We start from the raw sequence: 26,834 nt of genomic DNA, 5'->3' as shown, positions 1-26,834 counted from the left end.
TCACCACGCGGTACACGTGCTTTCACAGTCTTCAGCCTTTTTTGCAATGAAAAGATCGCCGCACCCCGCCGGGCGCGCGTTACGAACGCAACGAAAATTTGTCGCACTAGCCTGGTCGCGCGTTACGCCGCACCCCCCTGCGTTACGCGGCAACATATATTGCCAGTACGGTAGTATGGATAAGCCAATGTGCAACCATGAACGGCATGAAAATTAATGAACAATGCACATCAACGGATCGTAACTAGGGGCCAGGGACAACCAACATGTGCCTTTGGGTGAGCATAATTTTCACTCGAAAAAGAAAACATTGCGGATTGATTTTCACCGCACCCAGAATTTCAAGCGCAAGGAAACCAAAATGATACAACAGGCTTTTGCTCTTGGATGAAACATTCCCATTCGAATCGAAAGCATGCATCTGCAGTCCCTGACACACCCATAACTCTTCGCTACAAGATGTTGCCCCTGGCCCATATTGCCACAAAGCCAGCTAGCAAGGTCATGCATGTCCCTGGCCCATATTGCCACAAAGCCAGCTAGCAAGGTCATGCATGTCCACCTGTGATCTGGTGTACAGCTGTTCTGTGATTCCTCTGCATATGAGCAGAGAGTCCCTGGGCAGTGCACCATCTACACATACATGCACATGTTCACTTTGTCCATATGTGCACACAAACACACACACGTACACATTGTTTCTTTTCACCTGAACGGTAACGAAATACATTAATGGACCGGGTTCAGATGTGCAGGGTTGTGGGAATAGCCACCGTTCTTCCTATACAGATGAAGCTAAAAAGAAGCCTCAGCACTTCCACACTTCCACTGTTAAAAAAGAATGAGCGATGCAAAAAAAGAAGACATACTGCACACAAGTGTATGACACTGAGCTGCTCAGTGTTGCTGCAAAGAAGCCAACTGGGCACACGTTTGCTTGGCACAGGCAGAAGAAAGCAATTAACACAGAACTGCCTGGCGAGTTCTGTGCAAGTTCAAACCATGTGAATTGCGATCATCATCTTACTGATCATCAGTGGACTCTGCTTTCACCGTGACTCAATCCGAGGTTCGACGGCTACTGTGCAGCACTGACGCGTGCTTGACTGCTATGGTGTGCGCAAGAGCTTAACGGGGCTGAGTCAGCGTGACGTGAATTGTTAATTGCACTTTTAAAATAGCGCCGTCGGCTATCGGCAACATGACAGCAAAATTCATGTCTTGCCAGAGATGAAGAGCAAACAGCAAAGATCTCGATGCCAGCTCAAGAGACAGTTGTTAGTGGCTGTGCTCAAGGTCACTATGGCGGTGCATGGATGTTTTGAGACTGATGACCAAGATCTGGCTGTGCATGGATGTTTTGAGACTGATGACCAAGATCTTCTGCATCTAGCGGCATGCAAGCATTCTCTATTCTTTCACTCCAGCCACTGCTGCTGTTGTCGCTGTTGTCGCTGCTGCTGTGATCATGTCGATGCGCAGAAGATTACTGCTCAGCACCTGTTCACTAGCTCTCGTCACAGGTCAGATGCTCTGTAAGTCACTCCACATCCAACCAGGTCACACTCTGAGGCGGTGGTGCTGCTGACTGCTGTGTAAATGCTCACCTGGTGTTGTAGAACAGTTACACAATCATTGTCTCCGCATCAACAATGCCAAAGTCAGCAAGCATTCATACCATTGGCATGTGCACCCATGGCATGACGTTCTTCCAAGGGTAGATCCATGTTGCTGCAGTTCCCTAGGGTTACGAGAGTAGTCATGCAACCTGACCTGCTTTCATCATGGACTACTCATGTCACATGACCTGCTTACATCATGGACTAGTCATGCCAAACGACCTGCTTACATCATGGACCAGCCATGCCACCGGCACACATGTCACCTACTCACATCACGGTATAGCAGTGGACGGAGCCTGAAAGCTGAAATAGCACCACTCAAAGCGCAGTCTCCGGATCAACGCCATCTTGTAACATCCTCTCCTGTTCCTTCCGCTGACGGAGCAATGCGCCATACACATGCCCTAGCGTCCAGGATTCTTGCCTCAGGGCATTGTGATGGGTGAAACGGGTAACCCGTAGACGTTGAAGAGTACGCACATGTGCAACAGTATCCATGTCTGCGTATGAATGAGACAGTGATAGAGAATGGGGCAGACAGCGATCATCAAAAGAGCCAATCCATCAAGTGGAAAAAAACTACTGGGAGAGTTTGAAACACAGCTAGTTCGGTAAACGCCTGCACAGCTACAATGTGTACATCTAGCAGTGAAATTCTAGTGCATGTGTGTGTGTGTGGTGTGTGTGTGTGCACGCGTGCAATGATTCATTCATACTCCTTATGGTGCTGTAGAGTAGAACCCGGGTTAAGGGTCACACCGGAATAGGGATTGGAGCCCAGGGGGGGGGGGGGGGGGGGCACTTGGCACGTACATTGTGCGGGTGATCCTTCGGAGCCCGGGAGGGGGGGGGGGGGGGCACTTGGCATGTACATTGTGCGGGTGATCCTTATACCGGGATTTAATTTCCGGCCCAAGGGGGTCCCCCGTCGGTTTCCGAGGAAGCCGTAATTTTTTTCGCTCCAAACTATTTTTCCGGGGTCCATCTACTCACAAAAAGTCGTTTTGCACACCGTTTTGCCCATCCCTATACAACTGAGTCCAGCAATGTCCGCGCAGAGTTAGGTGGATCCCTAACCCGGGTTCTACTCTACGTGTGTGGATTCCTTAGCTGACAGCATAAACTATAATTATTTGTATCAAAAACTGAAGGTAGCCTAATGCAGACAGTATTAAAAATCCAGTTCTAGTAGCTTGGCACCACCGACTTAGCAACATCATGTAGACACAGACATTATGCCACTGCACACACGCACGCACGCGCGCACGCACCCACACACACACACACAAACACACACACGCACACACGGCAGCCATAAGACCCCCTCCCCCCCCCCCCCCCCATACACACACACCCAACACTTCCCATCCCCGTCTCCATCACCACACTGATGAACACAATTAATACTAGGCAATGGCCGGGGGTATGCCACACAGCATTTAGAGTCGCCATTGCAGCACAGAAAAGAAGGAAGAAGAAGGAAGAAGAAGAAGCAGCAAGACAGAGAAGCAGGACAATGCCCATACAGTACATGTAGTTGCACAGCTTACTTTCGGCAATGTCATACACCAGACTGCGCACGTATGTTCCACTGTTGCACGTCACACCTGAAAATAATAATATCCAATAGCGAAATAGAAATCGAGCAGAATCTGAATAGATCAACAGGGAGTCCAGGGTTCTAGCCAAAGGGGGGGTAGGTATGTGTGTGTGTGTGGGGGGGGGGGGGGGGGGGCTACTTTGATTGCCCCCCCCCCCCTTGTGAAAAAGTGCCCCCTACTCATTTGTCCATTTTTGGGTGAAGTCGTAGGTTCGCCCCATATGTTCCATTTTGCATGGCAAGACAATATTGAAAAATGGAAAAATGGGTTACGGGGTAACTGTTTCCCCTGCCCACACAATGAATTACCGAATAATTAAAAGGAGTGTGATTGGCATGATGCCACTGTATGAGACCATAGAGATACTGAGTCTTAGCACTGTCTTACTCACTGATGGTAAAGAAGGGAGGCTCAAACTTGAGCAATTGAATGTCGCTGACATGCCGTTCTCGTGCTTCAGGTCGTACATCTACCCCGGAACGATTCAAATCAGAGAAACGCACACCATCCTTCTTGAGAGCAGAATACCTATTATGAGCGTCACAAAAAGCCAAAAAGAAGTAATGAACTTGATGGGGTTGGAGAACTTCAAAATGATTAATCAATGCAAACAGTCAGGGAAGTGAACTGCCAGAAACGTGAGAGAAAAAAAATGGTACGGAAACGCCTTGATGCCGAACACTAACCACTGGAACTTGTAGAAACGCGAGTCCCACACCAAGCGGTGATATCGGCGGTCTTCTTCTAACGTTACTAGCACGACTTGCAGGATCATCTCCGTAATGTTGGCCGTGAGAATCCCTGGAAGCTGGTCAACAACGCCAAGCTCTGCAGCTGCTGCTTGGAATGTGTGGGCACTGGGCGTGTCTGTGCCAGAAGGACGGATGTCAACGTGGACAGCGGCAGCACGCACTGCTGCATTACACCAAGTCGACGCAACCTCCGGCGAATGCAGTGCAGACACAAGCTGCAGCACAGCAACCTGCTGCTGCGAGCAACAGTGGCCGCCAGCATCCGTCACTTTGGCAGCAGAGCTCTCACCATGCCGGTGTGTGCCTCAGATGACGACTGCCTTTACTACCGTGCTAGTCACTGAATATTGCTGGGCGGACCGGCAAGTCATCTATCTGCGTGGTCATGCTGGACCCGGGCTCGACTGCAAGTTTCATACGGAGGAGGATGTAACGCACAAGTAGGACATGGCAGGTGAAGGTCTGGTGTTTGAACACGTCCACGACTGGTGAACAGCAGACTTACGGCCACCGTGAACTGGTGAAGATGCAGATCGAATGAAGAGCCATTGATGTCACAGCGACGTAACCGCTCAAGGCGTGGGTCTATGACCGTGTGACCAAGAGGATGCAAGTGGTCGACTGGAGCATGTACAACACACAGCTATGAGCACCTGAAATTCATCGGCTTTCCAGAAGTTTCCACTGTCGAAATGCTGATTGGTCTCGACGTGGTTGGCGTCCATGCACCGCGAGTATGCAGTTGCCGGTGGGTAGCTGGCAAGGTTCACATTCAAAATTACTTCACACACTCCTTCTCTCCTACAAGGGATTTGGCAAGCCTTGTTTCAACAAGGCAGAGCAAAGACAACCTGGAGCAAAGACAACCTGGAGCAAAGACAACCTGGAGCAAATACTTCAAAGTAAGTACAGTGCTGGACAGAGAAATCCAACCTCGTGAATAAAGTAGTGCCGCGTTCGAGTGCACAGACCAGTGTGTGTAGTGCTAGGGCTGCGTACCGCCCGACGCTACTTAACGTAACTTTATTCATGAGGTTGGATTTCTGTGGCCAGCACTGTATATAGCAGCACATGCACGTGTACTTCTCTCACGCTGGTGGCCTCTGCATGATCTTGCCCAGGAACTTGCTCTGGAGCACTTCACGAAGACCTTCAGCAGTGACATGATCTTCACACACACACACAACATAAGCAACGAGACAAAGGAGATAAACGCAATACAAAGCTATAAATTATCTAAACAAATGGCAAGGAAACAATAATTTGCAAATAATCGACGTGGAGGCAACAATTTTATAATAGCAATAAAGAGAACAAATGACTGAAGAGTAACCATGCTGAACAATGATTAAATATACATTCAATAATGTGTTACGAGAACAAAATAAAGTGCTAAAATAGAATGAGGGAAGGTGAGACAATAGAAGTGAAGTGAGATTATTGAATGTATATTTAATCATTGTTCAGCATGGTTACTCTTCAGTCACGACTTTCCACTGATGAATGTGACAAGAAAATCAATTTTGGTAAACTTTCATGACTTCGTTGTAGTGTGGCGATGACAGCAGAATTTGTTCTCTTTATTGCTATTACTTCGAAGTATAAAACAATAATTTGACAACCGCAATCTATAAGACAAGCTTGTCTTATAGATTGCGGTTATAAAATTAAATTATCTGTGCGGATTTGTTATTACCCTGAAACTACGAGCAGCAACGTAATGGAGTCTTATCGCGATTGTCTCAGCCGATGTAGTGCAGAAACACAGCATACAGAAGGTTCAAACCCTTTCGGAACTCAACACGACTTTGTTTACCCTACTACGGCTGTGCTCGGTGAAATCCGACCAAAAGTGCTGTCGCTGTCGCCCTGGACCAGTTCCGATTGCATCATTGTATGCGTACATGTGTACGTCCAGTCGTATTCGTGCCACTTCCAGGACGTCATGGGGGTCGGGGGAACGTCAGTGTAACCATCGCAATATGACCAACATACAATGGACGCACGCACGCAGCGTGTACACACGCATGCATGTGCACACACACACACACACACACACACACACACGCACACACGCACATACACACTCAAGAATGTGAGCGGAAGGAAGCAATCAAAGATATGGCGCACATGCATGAACATACTGTACACTGTAGTAGACTACAAAAGGAATCCCAGGGTTGCAAAGCAAGTTGCTGCAACATACCATAAGGTGCCCTCCTGGTCTCAGCTCCAAGCGGGTCATACGTGTCGGTGGCAACTCCTAGCTGCCCACAAGCAACGTATTCCTGCAGGCGGAGAACGAGAAAATCAAACACCAATTGAACACCACCCTTTACTATGCTGCAGAAAGGAGCGCAACGCTACAAACAGAGGGAGATAACAAATAAGACGAGTGAGAGCAGGCAAGGGAACGTGGAGCTTCTTCAGTCGCAAGTGTCTTTGAGAAGTCGACAAGAAGACAATACATCTTATACAGTTATCAATAATATGATAATTATGTGCAGTCATTTCATACATGTATTATACACACAACATCACTTATTTATTTATCTATTTTCAAAGTAAGGTGAGCCACCATTCACTGTAAGCACTCACATAATGAATGTTGTCAAAACAACTTATTCGCCTGTTCGAAATCAAAAACAACTCGTTGCTCAGCAGGACTTTGGAGATGGCCCCATGTAGGAATTGTACCGGGTTGTGCAAAGCGGGGCAGTTGAGCTTGGTGAGGTTGCTCGTGTATATTAGCAACCCTGCTCGTGTACCGGTAAGTTAGACCATGCTTACTTCGATGTACTTGATGGAAGCCATGGGGCGGGGGCTGCTATTGCACTATTTATGCAACATAGCCAGTTTATTGCACATGCGCACGTTCGCACAATGTTCTGAGGAGGGTGTGATTGTATTGTATAACCTCCGGCTTCAGTCAAGGGTACTGCACTAGATACCCGGCGTCGAGAAGAGTGCCGAGGACAGGAAACATCAGGACAATAAACAGCCCAGTTACCTTTGTAGAGGAACTCTGATTTAGATACTGTAGCTGTTTAGTCCCATCACCGAATCCGATGACTGTACACAGGCATAGAGAAGCATAGTAGGGATCGCTTAGTTATCAGAACTACAGACATATGCTCTGCTCTGGTAAACTCGTATAGTGTGTACATGTACTGAGGTAGCACCAGTTCTTGCTACATGTACTTCAAAAGTACATTAGATTCACATCATCTCTACTGCAAGTCAACAAATATTCGGCGCATACCCGTATTATCTCCCTTATAAACACGGTACTTATATTTTTTCAACCCATCTCGCACCCGTGCTTATAGAGGAGACCGTGATAATACTGGAGACCGTGTTAATATTTTTTCAACCATGAAACAGTCAAGAAAGTTGCACACCGGTAACACACTCAAATTGGAATTTAACTCAGATTTCATGATTAGAGAACAGAGAGAAGAAAATTTTTTGATGCGGAAGTGTAAGTCATGCACGTGGAGCACTTTGCTTTTTTTAGCTCTGGAGTACGAGTTTGAGTACGTACGCGAACGCGTCCGCCCGCATACGTCATTTCAAGGTAAGCGCATGCGCAGAGCTGCATTCCAGTATTATCACTGTGACTATGTTGGAGACTGTGCGTTTGTAATCTCAACAGCCCTCCAGCCTGTGCTTATAATGGAGACTGTGCTTATAATGGAGACCTGTGTTCATAAGAGAGATAATACGGTATTTATTTTCGGCTATTTTCGGTCTGGTCATATTTGGCTAAAAATTTGTTGCGGCCAAAACTTTGTTTTGCAAGGTTCCGTGTGACAGTGTATACAGCCGGCAGCAGTACAGGCCGAAAATTTGATGCCGCCGAAATGGGTTTTAGCCCTGGGAGGCCGAAATTTGAATGGGCCGAAAATTTGCAGACTTACAGTACACCACAGCTAGGCTGGACATCATATTGTGTACCATATTTCACCGGTTAAAAGTCGACCTCTTAATGACCTAAAAACCGGCCTAAAAAGGGGTACTGTATAAGCAGAAAATTTCGGCGGTCAATAATTTCGTCCAACTCCAAAGAAAGGGAGTTCGTCCGGTTGTAAATTTCGTCCATGGATCATAAGAGTGTTTTGAAAAGCTGGACAAATCAATATTAGTCCGGCATTTAATTCAGTCCAACAGCTCGTTGGACGAAAAAGACGAAATTAAATTCCAGACGAATATTTCTGCTTGTACAGTAGTTGACTTACAACTGGGGTATAAATGCCCTTAAAGGGGAAGTCCGGTGAAAAATTTAAATTTCAGGGTCGGTAGAGTTTTGGGCGCTGAGTCGAATGGTGTTGGTCCCACGTGTCTCTGACAAAGCGTTCTCGAGATATTTCCGTTTGAAAAACTGAGTTTCGGGGGCTGCGCCATGACGTCATGCAGCCGCGCCACACCCTCCGCAACGTCATAGCGTGCAGCTAGGTCAAAAGGAGTGTGTAAAAGCAATAGTGTCAGTGCTATTTCAAATGATTTGGCGACTGATATTAGGTGGTGCAAGCGACCCCGAAGACCTAACTCCTTGTGAGAGTGAGGATGCAGCCATGGCTGACCTTCATGAGTTTGGTCTGGGGCTGAGAACCTCGGTATTCAGCTGAAGAAATGGCCGCGCGGGCCGGGCCGGTCAAGAGTGAGCGCTACTGAGTTTCCGACTGATGAAGAAGCAGCAGCTATTGCAGACGAGGCTGATATAATTATCGCTGGAGAGCAGGGTTGCCAAAATGGAGAAGAGTGATGCGAGTACTCTAAATGTTGTTCCATACCGATTCGCTTAGACTCCAGTAGCCTGCCACATGGTGATGTTTTGGTGCGAACTAATATTTCGGACTACTCAATTGGAGAACAGTGCAGGCTCTTTGAACCACGGGCACGGCTCTTCGCTCGCAACGCTATGGAATCTGAAAGTTCTAGGTCCGGGAGCTGTTCGCTGTTTTGTCACTTGTCACGGTTGTGCACTCATCGCTGTAGCATAAAATAATGAGGCGGGACTGGAGCGGAAAACTAAAATTTTCTTTCTCAAAGCACAACCACCGGCACCGGCAAGGAGAAACGCACGTTCTCTGACTACATGAACTGATACGAGTGTAGTACATGACAAGTCTGTGTGTTGACTAGTTTTCTGAGTCTTGTTGTAGCTACCCCAGCACGGCAGTGCGGGAGTAGTTCCGTGTGTGATGAGTTTGTTGACTGCACTACTGTACAGCTAGCATGCACGCAGCGCATTGCTAGAGCCGTAGAGGCCATTGCATGCTGACGGAAAAAGTCCAACTCGGAGACGGCTAAAATACGGTATAACCTCGAGGTTTACCGAGCTGAAAATCACGGGGTACGTAGTGTTTGTAACACTGAATCGGATGGTCTTGGTCCGAAGAAGCTGCGACAAACGGTTCCCCAATCGAACGCGCTCCGAATATGGCCATTTTGTACACAACTAGATGGTGTGGCTACCTGGCTGCACGCTGCGACGTCATCACCTGGATCTGGGTGATGTGCGCTCAAATTCGCGCATGTTCGATTGGGCGTATCTGACGAACCATAGACCGCAGCCTCCTCGGACAAAGACCATTCGACTCAGCGACCCGAACTCTACGGTCTGTGAAATTTAAATTTTTCACCGGACTTCCCCTTTAACCCTTTGGAACTGCACTGATCACACGACGTCGGGAGATAGCTGCAATTGCAAGTATATTCGTTCCAATTTCCATCATAACGCTGGTTCTACTTCACCGATTTTGACGATCTTGGGCTCGTTGGAAAGCTCTTGGAACGAGGATAACAGCAAGCCCAAACTCATTCAGGAGAGCGATTGCTGTCTGCTACTGAATGCCAGGAACGCCAGCTGAATACCAAATCCAAACTGGGAATAGTCCTTGTCTCGCCATTTCACTCGTGCTAGCTCAAAATCATTCAAATTTTTTCTAACAGACTCACAAAAGCCGTGACAAAAAGCGCTGGGAGTGATGTCACACGCTGCGTGGGCAGGAAGAGGGAAAATCCCACTTTTGAACGAAATTTGCACTTCGCTGACGCATGAAAAATCGAGCGAACGTTCGAGCACTTGCCGCTCTGTTATACTAGCTCGTATCGACCCCGGAGTTTTTCGAGCCGACAGCTTAGATTCTCTGCTACCTCGTAGGTATTTCGATTGTTGAATTCGGTTGAGATTTGACTGAGTTGTGACTCGTTCAGTGCACTTGCACACATGACATTGGCATCGTTCGAATTCGAACGATCACCTCCAAAGGGTTAAATCGGTAAATTGAGGCCCCAAGTTCGGAGGTCAACTTATGACCGGTTAAGTACGGTACTTATTAGCCTGCTTCACACTACACGTAGGTGACATACCCAAAACGCCTTCCGCGAACGAGTCCAAAGTACCGCCGTGGCCAACTTTACAGTTCGCACCAGATGGCAAGCTGCACAGACAACGTGAAGAAAGAACAAGGTCTAGGATGCAAAACAGATGTACTTCATGCCTTGCTTGGTAGCTTGAGCCTACACGGCCATATGCAGACACCAAATACAGTAAAACCTGCCCTAACCGGATGCCCTTGGTGCAGCGGAAAGTGTCCTGATACGACATGGACTCCTCTTGATCCAGGGATGCACATTCGACACTCGTATCTCTCTTACCCGAACCTCGAAGTTACGGGCGCCTCGGCCCACCGGACGCCCTGTGGGCGAGTTTTAGTGGAAATATTACTACTCTTTTGCCAATGTTTGTGGAAATAGTGATGTCATATGCCAGATCTCTGGCCCTTCCCCATTGAAATGTATGTGATTCAGAGTTATGGGCAGTACTCGATTCCGAACTGCCCGGATAAGAGAGATACGAGTGTACAGTGTATGGTTGTAGTCAAGTACAAAGAATCATCAGAGGACGCGATTCATTATACAAGCCAGCAGGTGTGGCTCATCCTCCGGGAGAAACAAAGAAAAAATATACCTGGTAAATTGTCGTGTATGGTAGAAGCATGAACATGACATCTCCTGCCCGAGCCAAGTGACCCAGTTCCTATCTTTACTCTGTGTTCTTTTGGCAATCGTAGGTCAGGCTGTGTGGTAAGTATGTGGTACCTCATTTCGTCCGACAAGCTCGGACAATCGTTCCAGGAGTTCTTGGGATGTTAGCTCTATTGCATCTGTATCTGCATCTCCGCACTGAAAGAGTTCATGATCGTATTCATAGATGTTTTGAATTATTTACGGATAGATGGTTGTTTGTGCTGGAGTGACATTCCAAATATAACACCTGGAATTGGGTACATGAAAACTAATAGTAGTGCCTCAGTCCAGTGCAACAAGCTCCAGCAGGCATCTGTAGGTGGACCATGCTAACATGCCTTGCAGCATAAGTCATGAGACAATCCTCCTGAATGTTCAGCTCTACAACGGGCTTACAACTGGCCTTTCCACCTTCTTGCTGTTGTTTATTTATACCAATACAACCACTAGGAGTGACCAGGGGGAAGCTCCCTAAACTGAATGGGCAACTACTTATGTTGACACTACGAGAATACACAATACGCACGTAAGATTATCACCTGGCTTCATGATGTTTCAAGACCATATTCTTCAGTAGCTCGACGACTTCTGCCGACCTCAGTCCCACCGGCTTCCATACTGGTAGCAGTCCAGACCATGCATGAGGAGAACGAGCCATCACGAACAAAAGTACAGCACTAAGCTGGCAAAGGCCAGATATAAAGAAAAGTGCTCACCACGTAATACTGTACATTTCTTAAGACATTGCTTTTTTCAAATTTCAAAAAATTAATGATTTCAAATCTTTGCATTGTCTGAACCCAGCCAAACAGACAAAGGTGTGTACATGTATTGGTAAAGGGTTCCATCAAGAGTACATAAACCAAGTTTATGTACTCTTGGTTCCATGCTATCCGCAGCTAACTCCTGACAGGGGTCTACAAACAGGGAGACCTTCACCCGGGAGCTATGCACTCTTGCTGGTATCCGGCAAGATTACTAGTAGAACATCGCCACTTCCACGAGCCTGAATATAGACAGTATGCGCATGCGCGCGCGTACACGCACATGCACACACACGCACACACACACATGCACACACCTGGCCTGGTGTACAGCTGCCAAATGCTTGGCCACGCCGCCCCCGAGACAGGGGAGAGAGTTGCACTGCTACTAGGAAGCCGCTCCGCCACGACGTCGTCCGCGATTGCAATTGTGTCGCCGAAAGCCAGGAGAAGATTCAAAACAGCGATCACAGGTAGCGCAGTGCTGGTTGCAACACGAATGACTGGTGATTGGTATGCGCTGATGCCCCGGCGGACACACACACACACACACACACACACACACACACACACACACACACACACACACACACACAGTATCATTGAGCTGGATAGGAATTACTTCAGTGCATCATCAACGTGGCAGGCAACATGACAGACAACCTGGCAGACACCAGCTATGTCCTGAAAAACAAAATAACGAATAACGAAGGTGACTTTTTCACATCATTCTGTGAAACGGTTAGAAGACAATAGAGCAAAAATTAATATAAAAGAAAATAACTCGTTTTCCCTATGTGCACAATGCGGAAATTAAAGGAAGAAAAAAGCTGACGACATGCCTATCCAGTAGAAAAACACTGCATATTGCACATCAATAGGTAATTTGAACAACTGCTATCTCAGAAATACACATCATGACTGTAAGCTAACGTTATAAGGATTGGAATAAAGTTCTCATATGAAAAAAGGGGGAAAGAAATTCAAATAAAAGGAAGAAAACTGAAACGGACAAGGGCATTCTCAGACCGTCTACGATAGGACTATTTTACATGACAATGCGAGGCTCCACTACTGACACTCCGATGTTCTTGTGAGGGAGAATGATGCCGCCATTGATGAAGAGTTCGTCCTGGATAATTACGTCCTCGCCTAGTACGCTGATGTTCTCCATGCGAACCTGTGCAAAAGAAGAACAAAAACAGGAACAAAAAAAACTGAACTCAGATACAAGTACAAAGAAGAAACAAAACACCAATTAAATATTGGGTAAGCAGAGACTTCGGCTAGCCATCAAGTGAATACTGTACACTGCTGATGCAGAGCATATCTTCACATGAAGAGCTGAGTTGCAAAACCCGATAAACGCCAAATTTGAGAAAAATGAGATTTTCAGCTCAGTGTAATCAAAAGGTTGAGAGGCACCACCAGGCAAAATTTCACATCGAAATCTACCTACAACCATTTCAAAACTGGAACCCAAATTTGGATTTAGATACCAACAGCACATAAAATGAATCCTTTCTTGGCCATTACCCGAAAAGGGATGAACTGGATTTAGCGGGTTTTGCATCTCAGCTCTTCACATGTACAATGGACTTCCAATACAATATGTTCCCTGAATAGTGAATACCATACACACTTTTTTATACTAAACCAAACAGTCTAAGAAAGGGGTTCAACTTACAATCGAGTAAAGGCTTACCACCAAAGTGAACACACTGGAATCTTACGACAGAGACCCGAAAAGTGTAGGCATGACTTAGAATCTGCAAAAAATACGGTGTATATTATGATGCAGAACACAGCAGGCAGTTTTCCCTGGACTTACCCATTTGCCGACACACGAGCGCCAGCCGATGATGCTGCTCTTGAGCCATGAGTGAGACTTGACGCGAGCACCTTCTAATACCGTGCACCTGGATATGCATGCGCCTGAATAAGGACACATCGTCATAGAAAGTAAATAGCGGAGATGATAAAAGGGAAAGGTTTAGTTGCTCTCTCTCTCTCTCTCTCTCCCTGCATGAGAAACTCTCTAGATATGACATGATACATGGCTACTGTACAACACTTTCATAGCCCTTCCGCTCAGTGATACCTAACTGTCAAGTCACTTTCAGTGGCCCATGTGCTATGCCGCAAGCTACAGGAATGACTAGAAAATGAGAGTGCACTGTGCTTTCACTGTCAACGTAGGCAGTGACACAACATTCACAGCACACAGTTGAAGAATAATCTATTGAAGTACCAATACTTTAAAGCACACAGGATACTAGTACACATTCCAGCCACTGACTGACAGTGACTAGAAAGTAGAAAACATACCATCATCAACAACCACGCCAGGTCCAATGACAACATCGGGACCGATGCGACATTGACTACCGATCTTCGCACTTGGGTCCTACAGACAAACAAGCAAGATGAACAGACACGCGCACATATACAAACATACACACAGTGACACAAAGGTGGAATTATAGAAGGTGCTCCACGTCACAAGCTTAGAACAATGGTTTTCCGCTGCTAGTGATAATACCAATAGTGCATAAACAAGAATATGCAACTGTGGTTATGGGTCCATGCGTGGTGCGCCGCCTTCATTACGTAACTTGCCTCCATCACGCTCTGAAAGCATGCACTCAAACCCACAATCCGTACGAGCACATTCGTTTTTGCTCGATTCATTCCAGTACCTTTGCGAACTCTAAATTTTGGCGCGTGAATTCCAGTTCCGTAGGAAAGTTCATGGAAAGTGCGGTGTTTGATTTTCCGCAGTGCGCGGACTGCAGCTGAATGGTGTAATGAAGGCAGCGCGCGCGCGCTGCACATCTGGCCCATAGAAAAGAGATCACAGTTGCATACTCTTGTTGGACTATTGATAATACAAGTAGAGTGTAGCTACTTTTAGCATATTCAGCAACTGTACACAAAAAGAAATTTCAAGATTTGGAGTCACCAAAAATCAAATTGCTGCGGAGCGGTCAGAACTGAGCTTTGGTATCGAGCTTTGGTAACATTCAACATGTCCTGCTAGGACCAAGTCAAACATTGTTAGGGGCCGTCCAAGGTTACCAATAATATTTTCAAAACTAAAAGTTTTCGTTTGGGGGGTGGTTGGGTTTGATGGAGTTTCGTTTTGAAAATAATTATTGAATGCAAATGGAGAATGCCCAGTTACTTCTGGGTGTTGAAAATTGACATCAATATTTTTGTAGGAATTCGTTTCACCTGCAGAAAAGGTGGGTGGGTGGGACTGAAATATACTAAAACTTTTCGTTTTGTAAAAACAATTGGTAACCCTGGACGGCCCCTTACGTCAGATTATAATATATCAGTGTTGCCCTGCATGCAATCATTAACACTTCACTGCAGAACCATTTTCATGCAGTTTGAAGCAGTTTGCACAAGACAGCTGAAGGCTGCAGGGGTTCGTACTGAAGAAGAAAGGGACATTTTAGCCATTCTAAGTCATAACATGCTTCTATAACATCCAGATCCCTTACAGCAGCAAGTCCAATAAGAAAGGCACGTACCACAAGCACATTCCCTACGACACCTTCACCACTGTATAGTCGATCCGGGGAAAGCTGACGAAGAGAGCCGAGATACATACACATTCCCGTCAGGAAGTCTTTCGGTTGTCCAATGTCCATCCAGAATCCTATGCCGAAACACAATAGCCAGTGGACAGCACAGTACATTGCAGTGTTCCTATATAAAAGCTTACCCACAGTCAGGCCACTCACAGACCACCAAAAGCCATAGTTCTTTCTCAAACAGTGCATATGGTTAGATGAGAAGGCAGAAAGCTAACACAGAAAACTACCTCCGTACCATCAAGTTCCATAGCATACAGGTTGTTGTCCTGCGCCATTACAGGGAAGATCTCCTTCTCAATAGAGGTGGGTCGAAGCTGGGCAAGATATCAAGATATCAACACAACCGAGTCATAACAAAGCCATGAAACAGATCATAACAAGAAACCACCTCACTGCAACACCCTAACTCAGATCATAGCCCAAAGAGACTGCAAAACCGGGACCTTTTAAATACAACAACTACTGTCGAGTTGCTCAGCCTTTCTGCACTGAACGTATAGACAAAAAGGGAGACAAGTCATTCGAGTTGTATCCGGTAGATTTTTTAACCACAGCTAATCGCAGATCCAATGTCAAAAGGTGAATAAGTGCTGTCTATGACGTATAATGTCCACAACTTTCTTGGCTATGACTTACGGTTGATTCAAATAATGGCCGCACATACACACCTGGCAATATGGTGGTAAACACACGCCTGCCCACATACGCTCTCTAGGCTGCAATGTTATTCTGGCACAGAGCTCTCCTTTTCACTACTACCACCAGTTCGCCCCTGGCGCCTAGTCACTTTGTATGACTTACATACAAAAAAAGAGAGAACATAATTATTTTAAAGAGAAAAAACTCTGACGGTTCAGTTCTGGTGGACCTTGGGTGTCATCGATTGGCGAATCTGGATTGAGTGTGAGCAGGCGGTGTGGTCCGAGCAACGCTGGCCCAATCGAACAAAACAAGGGTGCAGTACGCAAAATGTACGCATATCGTACAAAGATTCTGTGAAAGCTGTCCAAAAACGGCAAAGTCCATTTCCACTCCCGGTGTGGGGGCCAGATTCCACTCCAAGTACACCTACTCCGGATTCGATCGGATTCGACCAAACGATCACGCTCACTTGGAGCCCACTTGCTCGGGATTCGCCCAATCGATCATGCCTGGCTAGTCAATCATAGAAAACCGTGTTTTGGTGTGTGAATTTTTGTACTGTATCGGCGGGAGCCCTAAAAAAAGATGAACAGCTGAAGTCGCTCTCGACTCCTACAAGTATATTAAACAACTTACAGGTATCCTGGATAGCATTTTCGGTGAGAAAATGTACATTCCAGCGTTGATCTTGTTGGAGACGAATGTCTGAGGCTTCTCAACGAATCGCTGAATCTCCCCAGACTTGCTGTCGTACACCACCACACCGTACTTGGACGGCTCTTCCACCTTGGTCACCTGGCGGTCAAATGCACACAACATCCACCATTGTTATAATGTCAGTTCTCCGACATACACATAGGCATCATTACCCACCACCTTGATTGGTAGCCGGCAGCCAACGATTGCATGACGAACCAGCGGAAAATCCCATCTGGTGGAAAGCGTGTTCCGTAACACATTTAACTGACTCCAGCGTACTGTAAGTCTGATACAAAACACCAGTGGTGCAGGTGCCGTGCTGCAGCTATATCTGGCTTGCACACTGAATTCGCATATCGAAAGACCTCTCCTGAATTACTTTGCCAACTGGCCTTCCCCACTCACCACAAGAGAGCCTTCCTTGCCGTGCGCCTTATGGAACTCAATCATCTGCTTGAACGGGTAGTTGCATGTGATGTCGCTGTTGAGCACAAAGAAAGGCTCATCATCGGCTGCAAGAATTTCGCGAGCAACAGCCAGTGGACCAGCTGCAAAAGTTTGGAAGAAAAAAAACACACGACAAAAACACAGAAAGTAATGGACATATACAATGCATGTTACCAGGGGCACACTATCCTCGCAAGGGTGAGCTCACTGAGCTTCAGCGACATGATAAGGTAAGGGGGCATAAGATGGAGAGGACTGAAAGGAAATGTCTCACCTGTTCCCATAGGCTCATCTTCTTGAGAGATGGTGATACGGATGCCAAGCTGGGATAGGACACAGACACACATAAATACATCCACACAGACACACAGTATGAAATGTACGTCAGTGAGCACCAAAGGCATTCTCAATGAGCAGAGCTGATTTCGTCCTCATAGACTGATGCAGTAGCAAGAATAAAATGATATATTTTTGGCCACAGACCACGACAAGAACAGATTTAAAAAATCAAAAAAGTTCTGAAGGATAGAGTAGCAAATGGGAGGCACACACACACACCACACACTAACATTCAGACTTGGCAACATAAAGTCAGCAGTACCTTTTCCTCTTGGATTTTCATCTCGCTCTGCAGCAACTCAGCTCTGTAGCTGACAGCCAGGACCACATGGCGGACACCGGCCTACAGATGGTAAGCAAAAAGAAAACAAATCGCATAGAATCAGGAGCATGACAGCACACGACAACCAACGGCACGGCATGTTAACCGTTATAACCGTGCTGGCTACCTGCACCAGTGTGCTGAACTACTGGTGAGAACTCTGCTGGGATTGAGACAAAGATGTTTATTCCATGATTCACCCCAGTCCCCAGTGTCTGGAGATATGTGGATTTTGTAGAAAAAAATACCATCTCCGCCAGGCCAGAGAAAGGAGACTTAGAATGGCAGATATAGGTGATAAGAACGTTCACGGATTTATTGATGGACTAACAGATGCATGCAGGCTGATTCGGAATCTGCAAAATATACTGATTTCTTCAGTTACTGCTCACTGCGTTACGAACTTCCATATCCATACCCGTTCCTGGATATTGAAGTTCACACGTTTGAATATCGGTATAGCAACATTAGTGACCTTTGGACACTTGGAACAATAGGTAAAGCCTCTACTGTTAATTTCCACTAACTGATTCCTAACGATCATAGCTATAAACACATACATGAATAGGCTATCGAGTTATAGTTGGTTTACGATAATGATATGGGAAACGGGAGGTGCCAGGATCACGTCCTGCTAGGAAGCGGGTGGATTTTTCGAACCGTGCTGCGGCCCACATGAACTGGAAACAAGAGAAGCATGTATGCACCAAATGTGATTTGACCTCTGGTTGGTGGATCCGATCTGTATCCTCCCATGCTGCTTAGGAGCTGCATCTGACAACTAACCATGGGGTGGTGGCATCCCACGGAAGCAGAAAGGAGGTGTTTTGACTTGCACTGTGCGCGTATTCGTAATGTTTATTTTGATGTTATCGAGGCATAGGCAATCACAATTATCACATCCTACCCAGACAATTTTCACCTGGCGCACGATGGTATAAATTAGCTTGATTGGTGAATTCCTAGTCGTCATTATCACTTCCTAACGTTTGGAATTGTTCCCTCGTGTTTATTCCCGAGTTGAAATTCTGGAAATTATTGTTTCAAAACTGTATCGAGGTTTTAGCACATTTTCTTGGACATGCCTCTGCCTACAATTGCTTCATTCTTTTGTGTTATGTTCTAATACAAGTTTCATTACTTTTTCCTTTTCTTCATCATCATTTGAAATTACTCTTTCGTTTCAATGATATGTATCTGCTACTCACAAATTCCGGCCATTCAATATCCTTACAGCCATTACTGATGAGATCTGTAGCATCAAAGCAGCTACATGTAGTTGTATGGAGGAATTATTTCTCTAGTACGATGTGTATGCCAGTATCCACAGCAATCTGAGGAAATGTGTACTGATGGCCATTTCATAATCATAGGAATCATTTTCTACAACACCAGCACTGGCACGGTCACGCTGACACCGTAGTGGTGCTATAGTGCTGGTGGTTAAGTTTTTAGTCAAGCGCATTTCCTGAGCATAATGGATTCCCGATTTCCTGTACAGCTAGGCTGCAGCAGCAGAGATGGTCACGACTGGCTTCAATCCTCTTTTCAAAATTAGTTGATGGGAGTAATTTCTCGGTGTACTCACCGCAGCCAACGCCTCGATCTGATGCAACACAATTGGCTTGTTGCCGAATTCTACGAGTGGCTTCGGCTTCGACAACGTCAGAGGGCGAAGTCTAGTTCCAAAACCTCCTACAAGGATTAGAGCCTTCATGCTGATGGTCTGATCAAAGAGAAAGAGTTTGATAACCACGTACGAGATAACTAATCAATTGCACTGGTGCGATGGCCTTTCTTCGACCACTCTATGATAGCGACAAGGACATAAAGAAAGAAGAAGGAGACACAAAGGGGGTGCCACGCCAAGTCTATTCAATTATTCTTTTGAAAATGAAAATGTCCAAAGTCTGATCGATCGATAAACACAATGCACTTGTCGTTTCGTCGCGTCGCGTCATCATGGTCATTTTGTCGCTACGGTAGCGCCATGCTCCAGCAGATCAGCCAGGGAGTCGTAAAATCCCGATTTTACGACTCCCTCGAGGCCCTCGTGCGCGTACATCCTACGAAAAACTCGCAAGCTAGCTAGCTAGCTCGTGTTGTACACAAAAACAGCCTGACTGATCAGGATTTCCGCCTAAAGACGGGGAATCCCCTTGTGGACTTGCATCAGGACAAGGTTCACGCCGAGTTGGCGAAGCTGGCGAAAGGCGCAACCCTCCAAATCGGAAGGCAGCTACAGATAGGAAGGCGCGTGGGTCTTGCCAACGTCTTCTCCATTTCCTTGTATTGGTGGTTTGGAAAGTGAAAGCTGTTTGATTCGGATTCTCTTTGGAAGACAGCAGCGGGTCAGCAGAATAATGGTAGGCAGAGGCTGAACAAAGCTTGTTTGGGATTTCGGACGGCAGCCCTCCATAAGGTTTGCGTTCTTGGTTTTGTGTCTTCGACCTCTGTAGGGCAACGGGCTGAGTCTTCCCGATGACCTCGAAACCCACTGTAAGTGCTGTTGTCTCTAGAATGCAATACATCTTGTTGTGCTTTAGGGCGCGCCGATTTTCGCAGTTTTTGCCCCTGTACCACACAATGAGAGTTTGTAAGATTGCTGGACAGGCTCCGTGGCTTGTCAATCCGGAAGGGACACTTCGCGGAGGCTGAAATGAATTTTTTGGGTGTTTCAAACGAACCATAATAATGGCAAAAGGTATTTTAGGGGAATGGATAAATACCCTTCCCCAACTCTCATCGAAATGAAACGCTCGCTCCTGCAGTTCTGGACGACGGGCGAGAGAAACCACCTGAAGATTCGCAGAATACATTCTTCACTTATTTTCAAGTAGTCAGGTGGAAGAGTATTGATCGGTCCACGGTTCATCACAAGATCATTTCCAATGGGCAATTAGTGTTTCATCGATGACTTTGTGCGACGCAATGATGTTCGGATTCAACAAACTTTCTTTCATGTCGTCGCTTGAAGTCTTAGTGAACGCTTCTTGTATGGGTGCTGTGCTCCAAACGCGGGCAGCATTGGTTGTCAGCATGGCCAGAAATATAGCAAAATTTCCTACTGTGGATCCAGTTCTGAAAGCCTTCAAGCCTCATGTCCTCCATGACCCCTAATCATAAGACAACAATATATTCTTGGGGTTGCAATTTGGTTGTAAAGGGATTTCCATAACTTGTCTTTGACTTCAATTCTACAAAGTGTAGCATTGTGTGCTGTGAGGAGAGGATGAAAACGAGAGTGTGCAGCTTGAATCATGGATTGCTGGCTTGGTGGAATATTACATTATTTTAGCGGTGAAGTGTGCTCAAGTAGGATTCAAGCAGGTATCCTGCGGCATGCCCGCTACACTATTTCCCGCCGCTTATCGGTATCGAATGCAATCCAGGAAATAATCAAAGGGGAAGTATACCCTAAAATCAAATTTTCACCAGTTGTAGTCTTCGGGGTGCTGAGTCGAATGGTCTTGGTCCGAGGACGCTGAGACGCTCCCTTCCTCCTTTATTCCCAATCGAACTCGCGCACTTCCACCGAAACTGGGTGACTGCGCCCTACTAGATAGGGATTTGTATAGAAAAGTCACTAAAACGCCGTTTCGTTCTTATAAAAGCACGGATGACCGCGATTGGTCCATATGATGTAGTCTTTTGGCCTCTGAGTCGACTGGTTTTGGTCCGAAAAGGCTGCGATGCAGCGTTCGGCCCTTATTCCCAATCAAACACGGTTGATTAAGCGGTCACGTGCTCATGCGTACACCAGTCGCCTGGTCACCGTGCCTGCAGGCTACAATTTTCACATCAAGGTTCAACTCAAAGGTTCAAAGTAGGGAGTCGTAAGAGAGCTTTTAATCTCCGTGGTTCAAAGGTTCAACTCGAGTGACATAAACGGGCCCAAACAGGCTGTAAATGAGCACGTGACCGCTTACTCAACCGTGTTCGATTGGGAATAAGGGCCGAACACTGCATCGCAGCCTTTCGGACCAAAACCAGTCGACTCAGCGGCCAAAAGACTACAACATATGGACCAATCGCGGTCATCCGTGCTTTTATAAGAACGAAACGGCGTTTTTAGTGACTTTTCCATACAAATCCCTATCTAGTAGGGCGCAGTCACCCAGTTTCGGTGGAAGTACGCGGGTTCGATTGGGAATAAAGGAGGAAGGGAGCGTCTCAGCTTCCTCGGACCAAGACCATTCGACTCAGCACCCCGAAGACTACAGCTGGTGAAAAATTGATTTTAGGGTATACTTCCCCTTTAACAAAAAAAAATGTTGGCTCTGTATTGAAGCGAGTGCAGTCTTGCTATGTGTTTGTAGTGTTCACATCTCTCCTCTGTTGTGTGATCCTGTTCCTCCACATTGATTCGAAAGCCTGCCATAAACTGTACAGTGCTTAGCTACTCAATGAAGCCAGGCTCCATCAGTCAGTTAGTGCCACATCCTGTGCAACTCTATGCTTCTGGACAGTGGACTCTCTCCTAGTGCAGGGTGTTAACCAGGCAGTCATAGCATCTGGGGAGAAGATACGAGATCATAGTACCCGAAACAATGTGTGTTTCGACCCCGGATGTGGAAGCTCTTCATGGTCCGTGGTCTATGTTACCTGTGGTCGTCGCCTTGACCTGCTAACCCCAAGTGCAGCCCAGACCAGCAATGCCATATGCAAGCGTGTATACATCATTCCTGCCCCATGAGCGACTGAAATGAGTGAAACCCACATTGTTCCACGTTACAGTTGTCATGCTGTCATTGATAGAAAAAGGCCGGCTAAAAAAGAAGCCTGTTTTGAATGCAGCATGATCTTGAAGACTTTCATATCTCACGTTCCCATGGGTTGTGACATCCGCCTGTGCTGCATACAGACCTGAGTGGCTCGATTGAGCCCAATAGTGGTCATAGGCTGCATGGGTGATATCACTGAAATGACTTGAAAGTTACTTTGAGAGCACTTGACCGGGAGGTTGGTTCTTGCTGTGTTTGGTCCCTTATTTTTCGTGTTTATTCTGTTATGTTGTGTCAGAGATTTAGTCTCGGCATCGTACATACCGTATGAAGGGTGGTATGACAAATGTACGGGATACTTACTTTGCGTTATTGTATATGTGCCTGGTTGCAGTTGACAATGAGGAGATTGCTAGGCTGGGAAAGCGCTTCCGCAAGCTGGACAAGGACAGCTCAGGATCACTGACCGTGGATGAATTCATGTCACTGCCAGAATTACAGCAGAACCCACTGGTCACAAGAGTAATTGACATCTTTGACACAGACCGCAACGGCGAGGTTGACTTCAAGGGTGAGGACCGTGTGATGGTTTTTTTACCCTTTGCTGCAATATCTGTGCATAACTGTATGAATGCATATTTCGCTTTCCTTTACAAGACGATGGTTTTTCAAGTTACCATTGTGATTTGCGTAGGAACCGATGCGTTTGTGCAAGTGTATGCCATTAATATTTTTGCTATAATAGGCAGTGAATCCCCCGCCGGTGATGCTGGAATATTATTCGCATGTGCTTAGTCGTTACTCTCCATGCAATACATGCTTGAGGATGCATAGCACCAATGTTGTAAGGATATGCCTCTATGATGAATGCACTGTAGATCTTGCTATCAGTGTGAATACCTTCAATCTACCTTGCATGGGCGCGTTTATCATCTGATGCTTGCTTGTTTCTGCTTTCGCTCTCAGAATTCATTGAGGGAATGTCTCTCTTCAGCTCAAAAGGCGACAATGAGTCGAAGCTCAAGTGTGAGTATATTTATGCCGAGTGAACATGATGTGTTGACTGTATTCACAAGTATGTGGTGCTGCACACTTGTCCAGTGTCATGAAAATATATGAGGCTATGTAAGTGGTGTGAAGCTTGTGAGGCAGTTTTGCTTCAGCTAGTGCATTGCTGCACCCCAGCTTTGCCACTCCATAGAAAGCATCTCAACTGTTGATGTAATAATTGCATAGACTCTACACTCTCTGTGGCCCCCAACATAATATTATACTGAAAATAACACTAACCCCCCAGGCTCACTCTGTGGCTCTAGCTTCACTGCTGACCTGTCAACTGGTACTCAATGTGTCTGATCGTGGATGTATTGCCTTTGTGTGAACTACTTCGAAGTACACTTGTCACTTCGGGAGAGTACTGGGTTTTGTTTGTACTTGTACCACCAGCTATCCCTCCCTACTTGATTAAATCGCCTTTTTCCAGGGCAGTGTGTTTACCACTTGCATTTCATCAACTGGGTCTCTGTTCTGGGGACCCGGTTTTTCGATAACCGTGAATAGAGCGTATATGTCTGTGTTTCAATCTGTTTTTCTTTGTGGTTGTGCGCATTTGTAGTTGCCTTCAGAATCTACGACATCGACAAGGACGGATACATCTCCAATGGCGAGCTCTTCCAAGTTCTCAAGATGATGGTTGGCAACAACCTGAAGGATGTACAGCTTCAGCAGATTGTCGACAAGACAATCATGTATGCAGACAAGGATGGTGATGGCCGAATCTCTTTTGAGGAGTTTATAGCGGTAAGAGCACAATTTGGAGCTTATGTATAACAGTATTCCAACCATTGGGATTTTCCATTGCAATGCAGTGGGATCTCAGTCTCCAACCACTTCGTACACGCAGTCCCTTTTCCTGATCCTGCACAAGGCTCCACCATGGGCCACAAATACACACAATCCATCAGATCTTTTGCGGAAATAGGACCACTTAGCCTGGTCGGGAGGTGGTCGGATTTCCAAGGGTCCATGTGGCACTGCTGACAACAATGGGAAGATGTGCATACTAGTACTTGCGCTTGGATGAAAGTTCTCCCACTAGACAATTGAGATCAGATAGCTTCATATGCTCACTGTTTCATTCCGGATTTTGATATCCCAATCTGCTGAACAGTCACACAGTTGCATTGTGGTCTGCAGAAAGTCTCAAAGACCAAGGAATGTGCATGGCTCTTGCCAAATTGCTTCTCTGCCGCTAGTGTCTCCTTGTTGGTCGGAATGACAATGTGTTTGTCTTGGATTTGTTTCTCTGCTTGCTATCCATTACAGATTGTTGGAAACAGTGACGTCTCGTCGAAGATGGTGGTAGATGTCTGAGGATACCTCTGGAATTAGATCTTTTCTTCTATGTATATAATTTTCATCAGATTAGTATAGACCTAGACCATGACCTACCAATCATTATTGTCGTGCTGTAACTTGGTGTGTGCTACGTGTGCTGGTGCAAGCTTTGAATAGTGTGTGCAAGACCTGTAACGAGTCGATGGGACACTGTTGCTGCGTGTGGTGTGAACGTGTTGTGAAATCAGTGCGTCGCGAGCGGATTGACTGAGTCACTCCACTGGGTGTGTCTATTGACTGCCGCACTGCTCTAGTCATGAGGTTGGTTTCCATTTGCCACTGCCAGCAGTATCAAGAGTACATAAACCAGAGTGTGCAATTCGGGATGGTTCCTGTGAGAGCGTAATTCGTGCAGTGCGTCATTTCTGACGGCTCATCCCGTAGTATCTGTACGCGTTGTGGTAAACTCTTGACCTAGTGTACGCATATTGCGAGTTTCGAGTAGATACGAGTCGTACCATGGAAATGAATCCGTCTCTCACAGGGAGCCCTACACATACCCGTGGTATGTGTAGGGCTCCCTGGTCTCTCAGGGAGGTGGGTTGACTGGATCGGGATCCGGATTCGTACAATCGAACAAGTACGAATTTGGCGAATCCGGGTCTGGATGCCCGCCATGAACGCGAGAAAAGGAAGAGAGGACTCGGGAAGTCGAGAGGGCCTCCTTCGTGCCTGTCCTCGTGGTGGTGCTGGGAAAGCCGCCACAGTTTTGTACAAGCACTTGGCTGCTCTTATCTCTGAAAAGAGAAACGACCAGTACAGTAGAGTCGCGCGCCCAAGAACGTTGTTTCGAAGGGGTTAGCCTGGGACAGCAATCTGGCTGCGTTCCTATCACGTTCTTAGAAACAGTGCGTACTGGATCATAATATTATGTGTCCCGCAAGCTGCCAGAAAACCAACACCGCCGTTCTTAGCTTTAGGCTGTGGCGTTCTTTGTATTTCAGGCTGGACGTTCTTGGGCTCCACGTTCTTCAGCGCGCGACTCTACTGTATTCTGCCACCACATGACCATGGCGTGGATTCGCACTCGGCTGTGCTTTGCGCTGGTGAGGTCGAGCATCATGTGTTTGCGCGGTGCCAGATCGTCCAAAGTCACGCTACCTCCAGCGAGATCCGGTTGCGGAGGCACGCCTGCAGCCTGAGGCATCTGACTAGCTTAAAAAAAACACACACATTTAGGTTGCTTGTGGACTGAATTTCACTTGTTTTATTAAGCTGTGTTCACAACTGGCGCGTGGACGCGGTACGCTTGCGGTTCATGCGCCCCCAAACGCGCGCTCAGCCTTTCACAAAAAACAGCAATCCGAGTCGTATTTAGCGCGTGCGACACCTTCGAGTACTAATTTTTTGACCCCGCCAGTCAAAGTGACTGGCATGTACGCTGATACGCGCTGAAAATTCCAACATGTTGGAAGTTCCATTTCGGCGCGTTTCCGTACGCATGGCGCCCCAAAAGCCAGCAAAAATACGCACAAACGCGTGGTTTCACGCGTACATGCGCCAGTTGTGAACACAGCTTTAGTGTATAATCATTATCCATATAAAAATCGCTCTGTGAGCGGTTCTGAAAAACCTTTACTGGTACTGCCCTGTCGTAAAAGTAAGAAATTAGAACTGGCCCATTGTCCCCCCAAATGCGAACTGATCCACCTAAATCGCGAATGACGGGACCCGAACGCACCAGTAGCACGAGGTCGGGAGGGCACAGGATCACGGCAATTATCATAGGGTAACACCAGTAGTAGTAGTAGAATTTATTATTTTGATAGGGAAGCCTACCGCTAGTACAGTACATGGCATATGGTCCGGATCAACGTCCCCATCTGCATCCACAGGTAGGAACCTCGTGCTACTGGTGCGTTCGGGTCCCGTCATTCGCGATTTA

The 26,834-nt window shown here is 46.5% G+C and overlaps 3 protein-coding genes across 4 annotated transcripts; 1 reads left to right on the top strand and 2 right to left on the bottom strand.

The window, feature by feature from the left end:
• Positions 1–679: 679 nt before the first annotated feature.
• LOC135805039 (pseudouridylate synthase TRUB1-like) lies at positions 680–11,756 on the bottom strand. Of its 2 annotated transcripts, XM_065319026.1 has the most exons (8): positions 11,550–11,756; positions 10,351–10,421; positions 6,986–7,047; positions 6,182–6,263; positions 5,068–5,143; positions 3,615–3,751; positions 3,173–3,229; positions 681–2,122 (listed from the first exon to the last, which is right to left on the bottom strand). In XM_065319026.1, the coding sequence occupies exons 1-8, from the start codon at positions 11,666–11,668 to the stop codon at positions 1,941–1,943; spliced, it is 786 nt and encodes a 261-aa protein (XP_065175098.1). In that variant the 5' UTR covers positions 11,669–11,756; the 3' UTR covers positions 681–1,940. The 2 variants fall into 2 exon arrangements, with proteins under 2 accessions (XP_065175099.1, XP_065175098.1); XM_065319027.1 differs by lacking the exons at positions 10,351–10,421; positions 11,550–11,756 and adding an exon at positions 9,733–10,116 and having other exon boundaries at positions 680–2,122.
• Positions 11,757–12,376: 620 nt separating this feature from the next.
• Positions 12,377–19,732, bottom strand: LOC135805038 (mannose-1-phosphate guanyltransferase beta-like). Its single transcript, XM_065319025.1, has 10 exons — positions 19,417–19,732; positions 17,769–17,849; positions 17,442–17,490; positions 17,126–17,268; positions 16,658–16,816; positions 15,615–15,693; positions 15,314–15,441; positions 14,103–14,181; positions 13,606–13,709; positions 12,377–12,954 (listed from the first exon to the last, which is right to left on the bottom strand). The coding sequence occupies exons 1-10, from the start codon at positions 19,543–19,545 to the stop codon at positions 12,823–12,825; spliced, it is 1,083 nt and encodes a 360-aa protein (XP_065175097.1). The 5' UTR covers positions 19,546–19,732; the 3' UTR covers positions 12,377–12,822.
• A 321-nt stretch (positions 19,733–20,053) lies between these two features.
• Positions 20,054–25,084, top strand: LOC135805037 (calcineurin subunit B type 1-like). Its single transcript, XM_065319024.1, has 6 exons — positions 20,054–20,194; positions 20,288–20,327; positions 22,947–23,123; positions 23,519–23,578; positions 24,168–24,352; positions 24,878–25,084. The coding sequence occupies exons 1-6, from the start codon at positions 20,192–20,194 to the stop codon at positions 24,923–24,925; spliced, it is 513 nt and encodes a 170-aa protein (XP_065175096.1). The 5' UTR covers positions 20,054–20,191; the 3' UTR covers positions 24,926–25,084.
• Positions 25,085–26,834: the final 1,750 nt, after the last annotated feature.

Source organism: Sycon ciliatum, chromosome 1 (assembly GCF_964019385.1).
Source record: "Sycon ciliatum chromosome 1, ocSycCili1.1, whole genome shotgun sequence".
NCBI lineage: Eukaryota > Metazoa > Porifera > Calcarea > Leucosolenida > Sycettidae > Sycon > Sycon ciliatum.
This window is presented reverse-complemented; position numbering and strand designations above follow the sequence as displayed.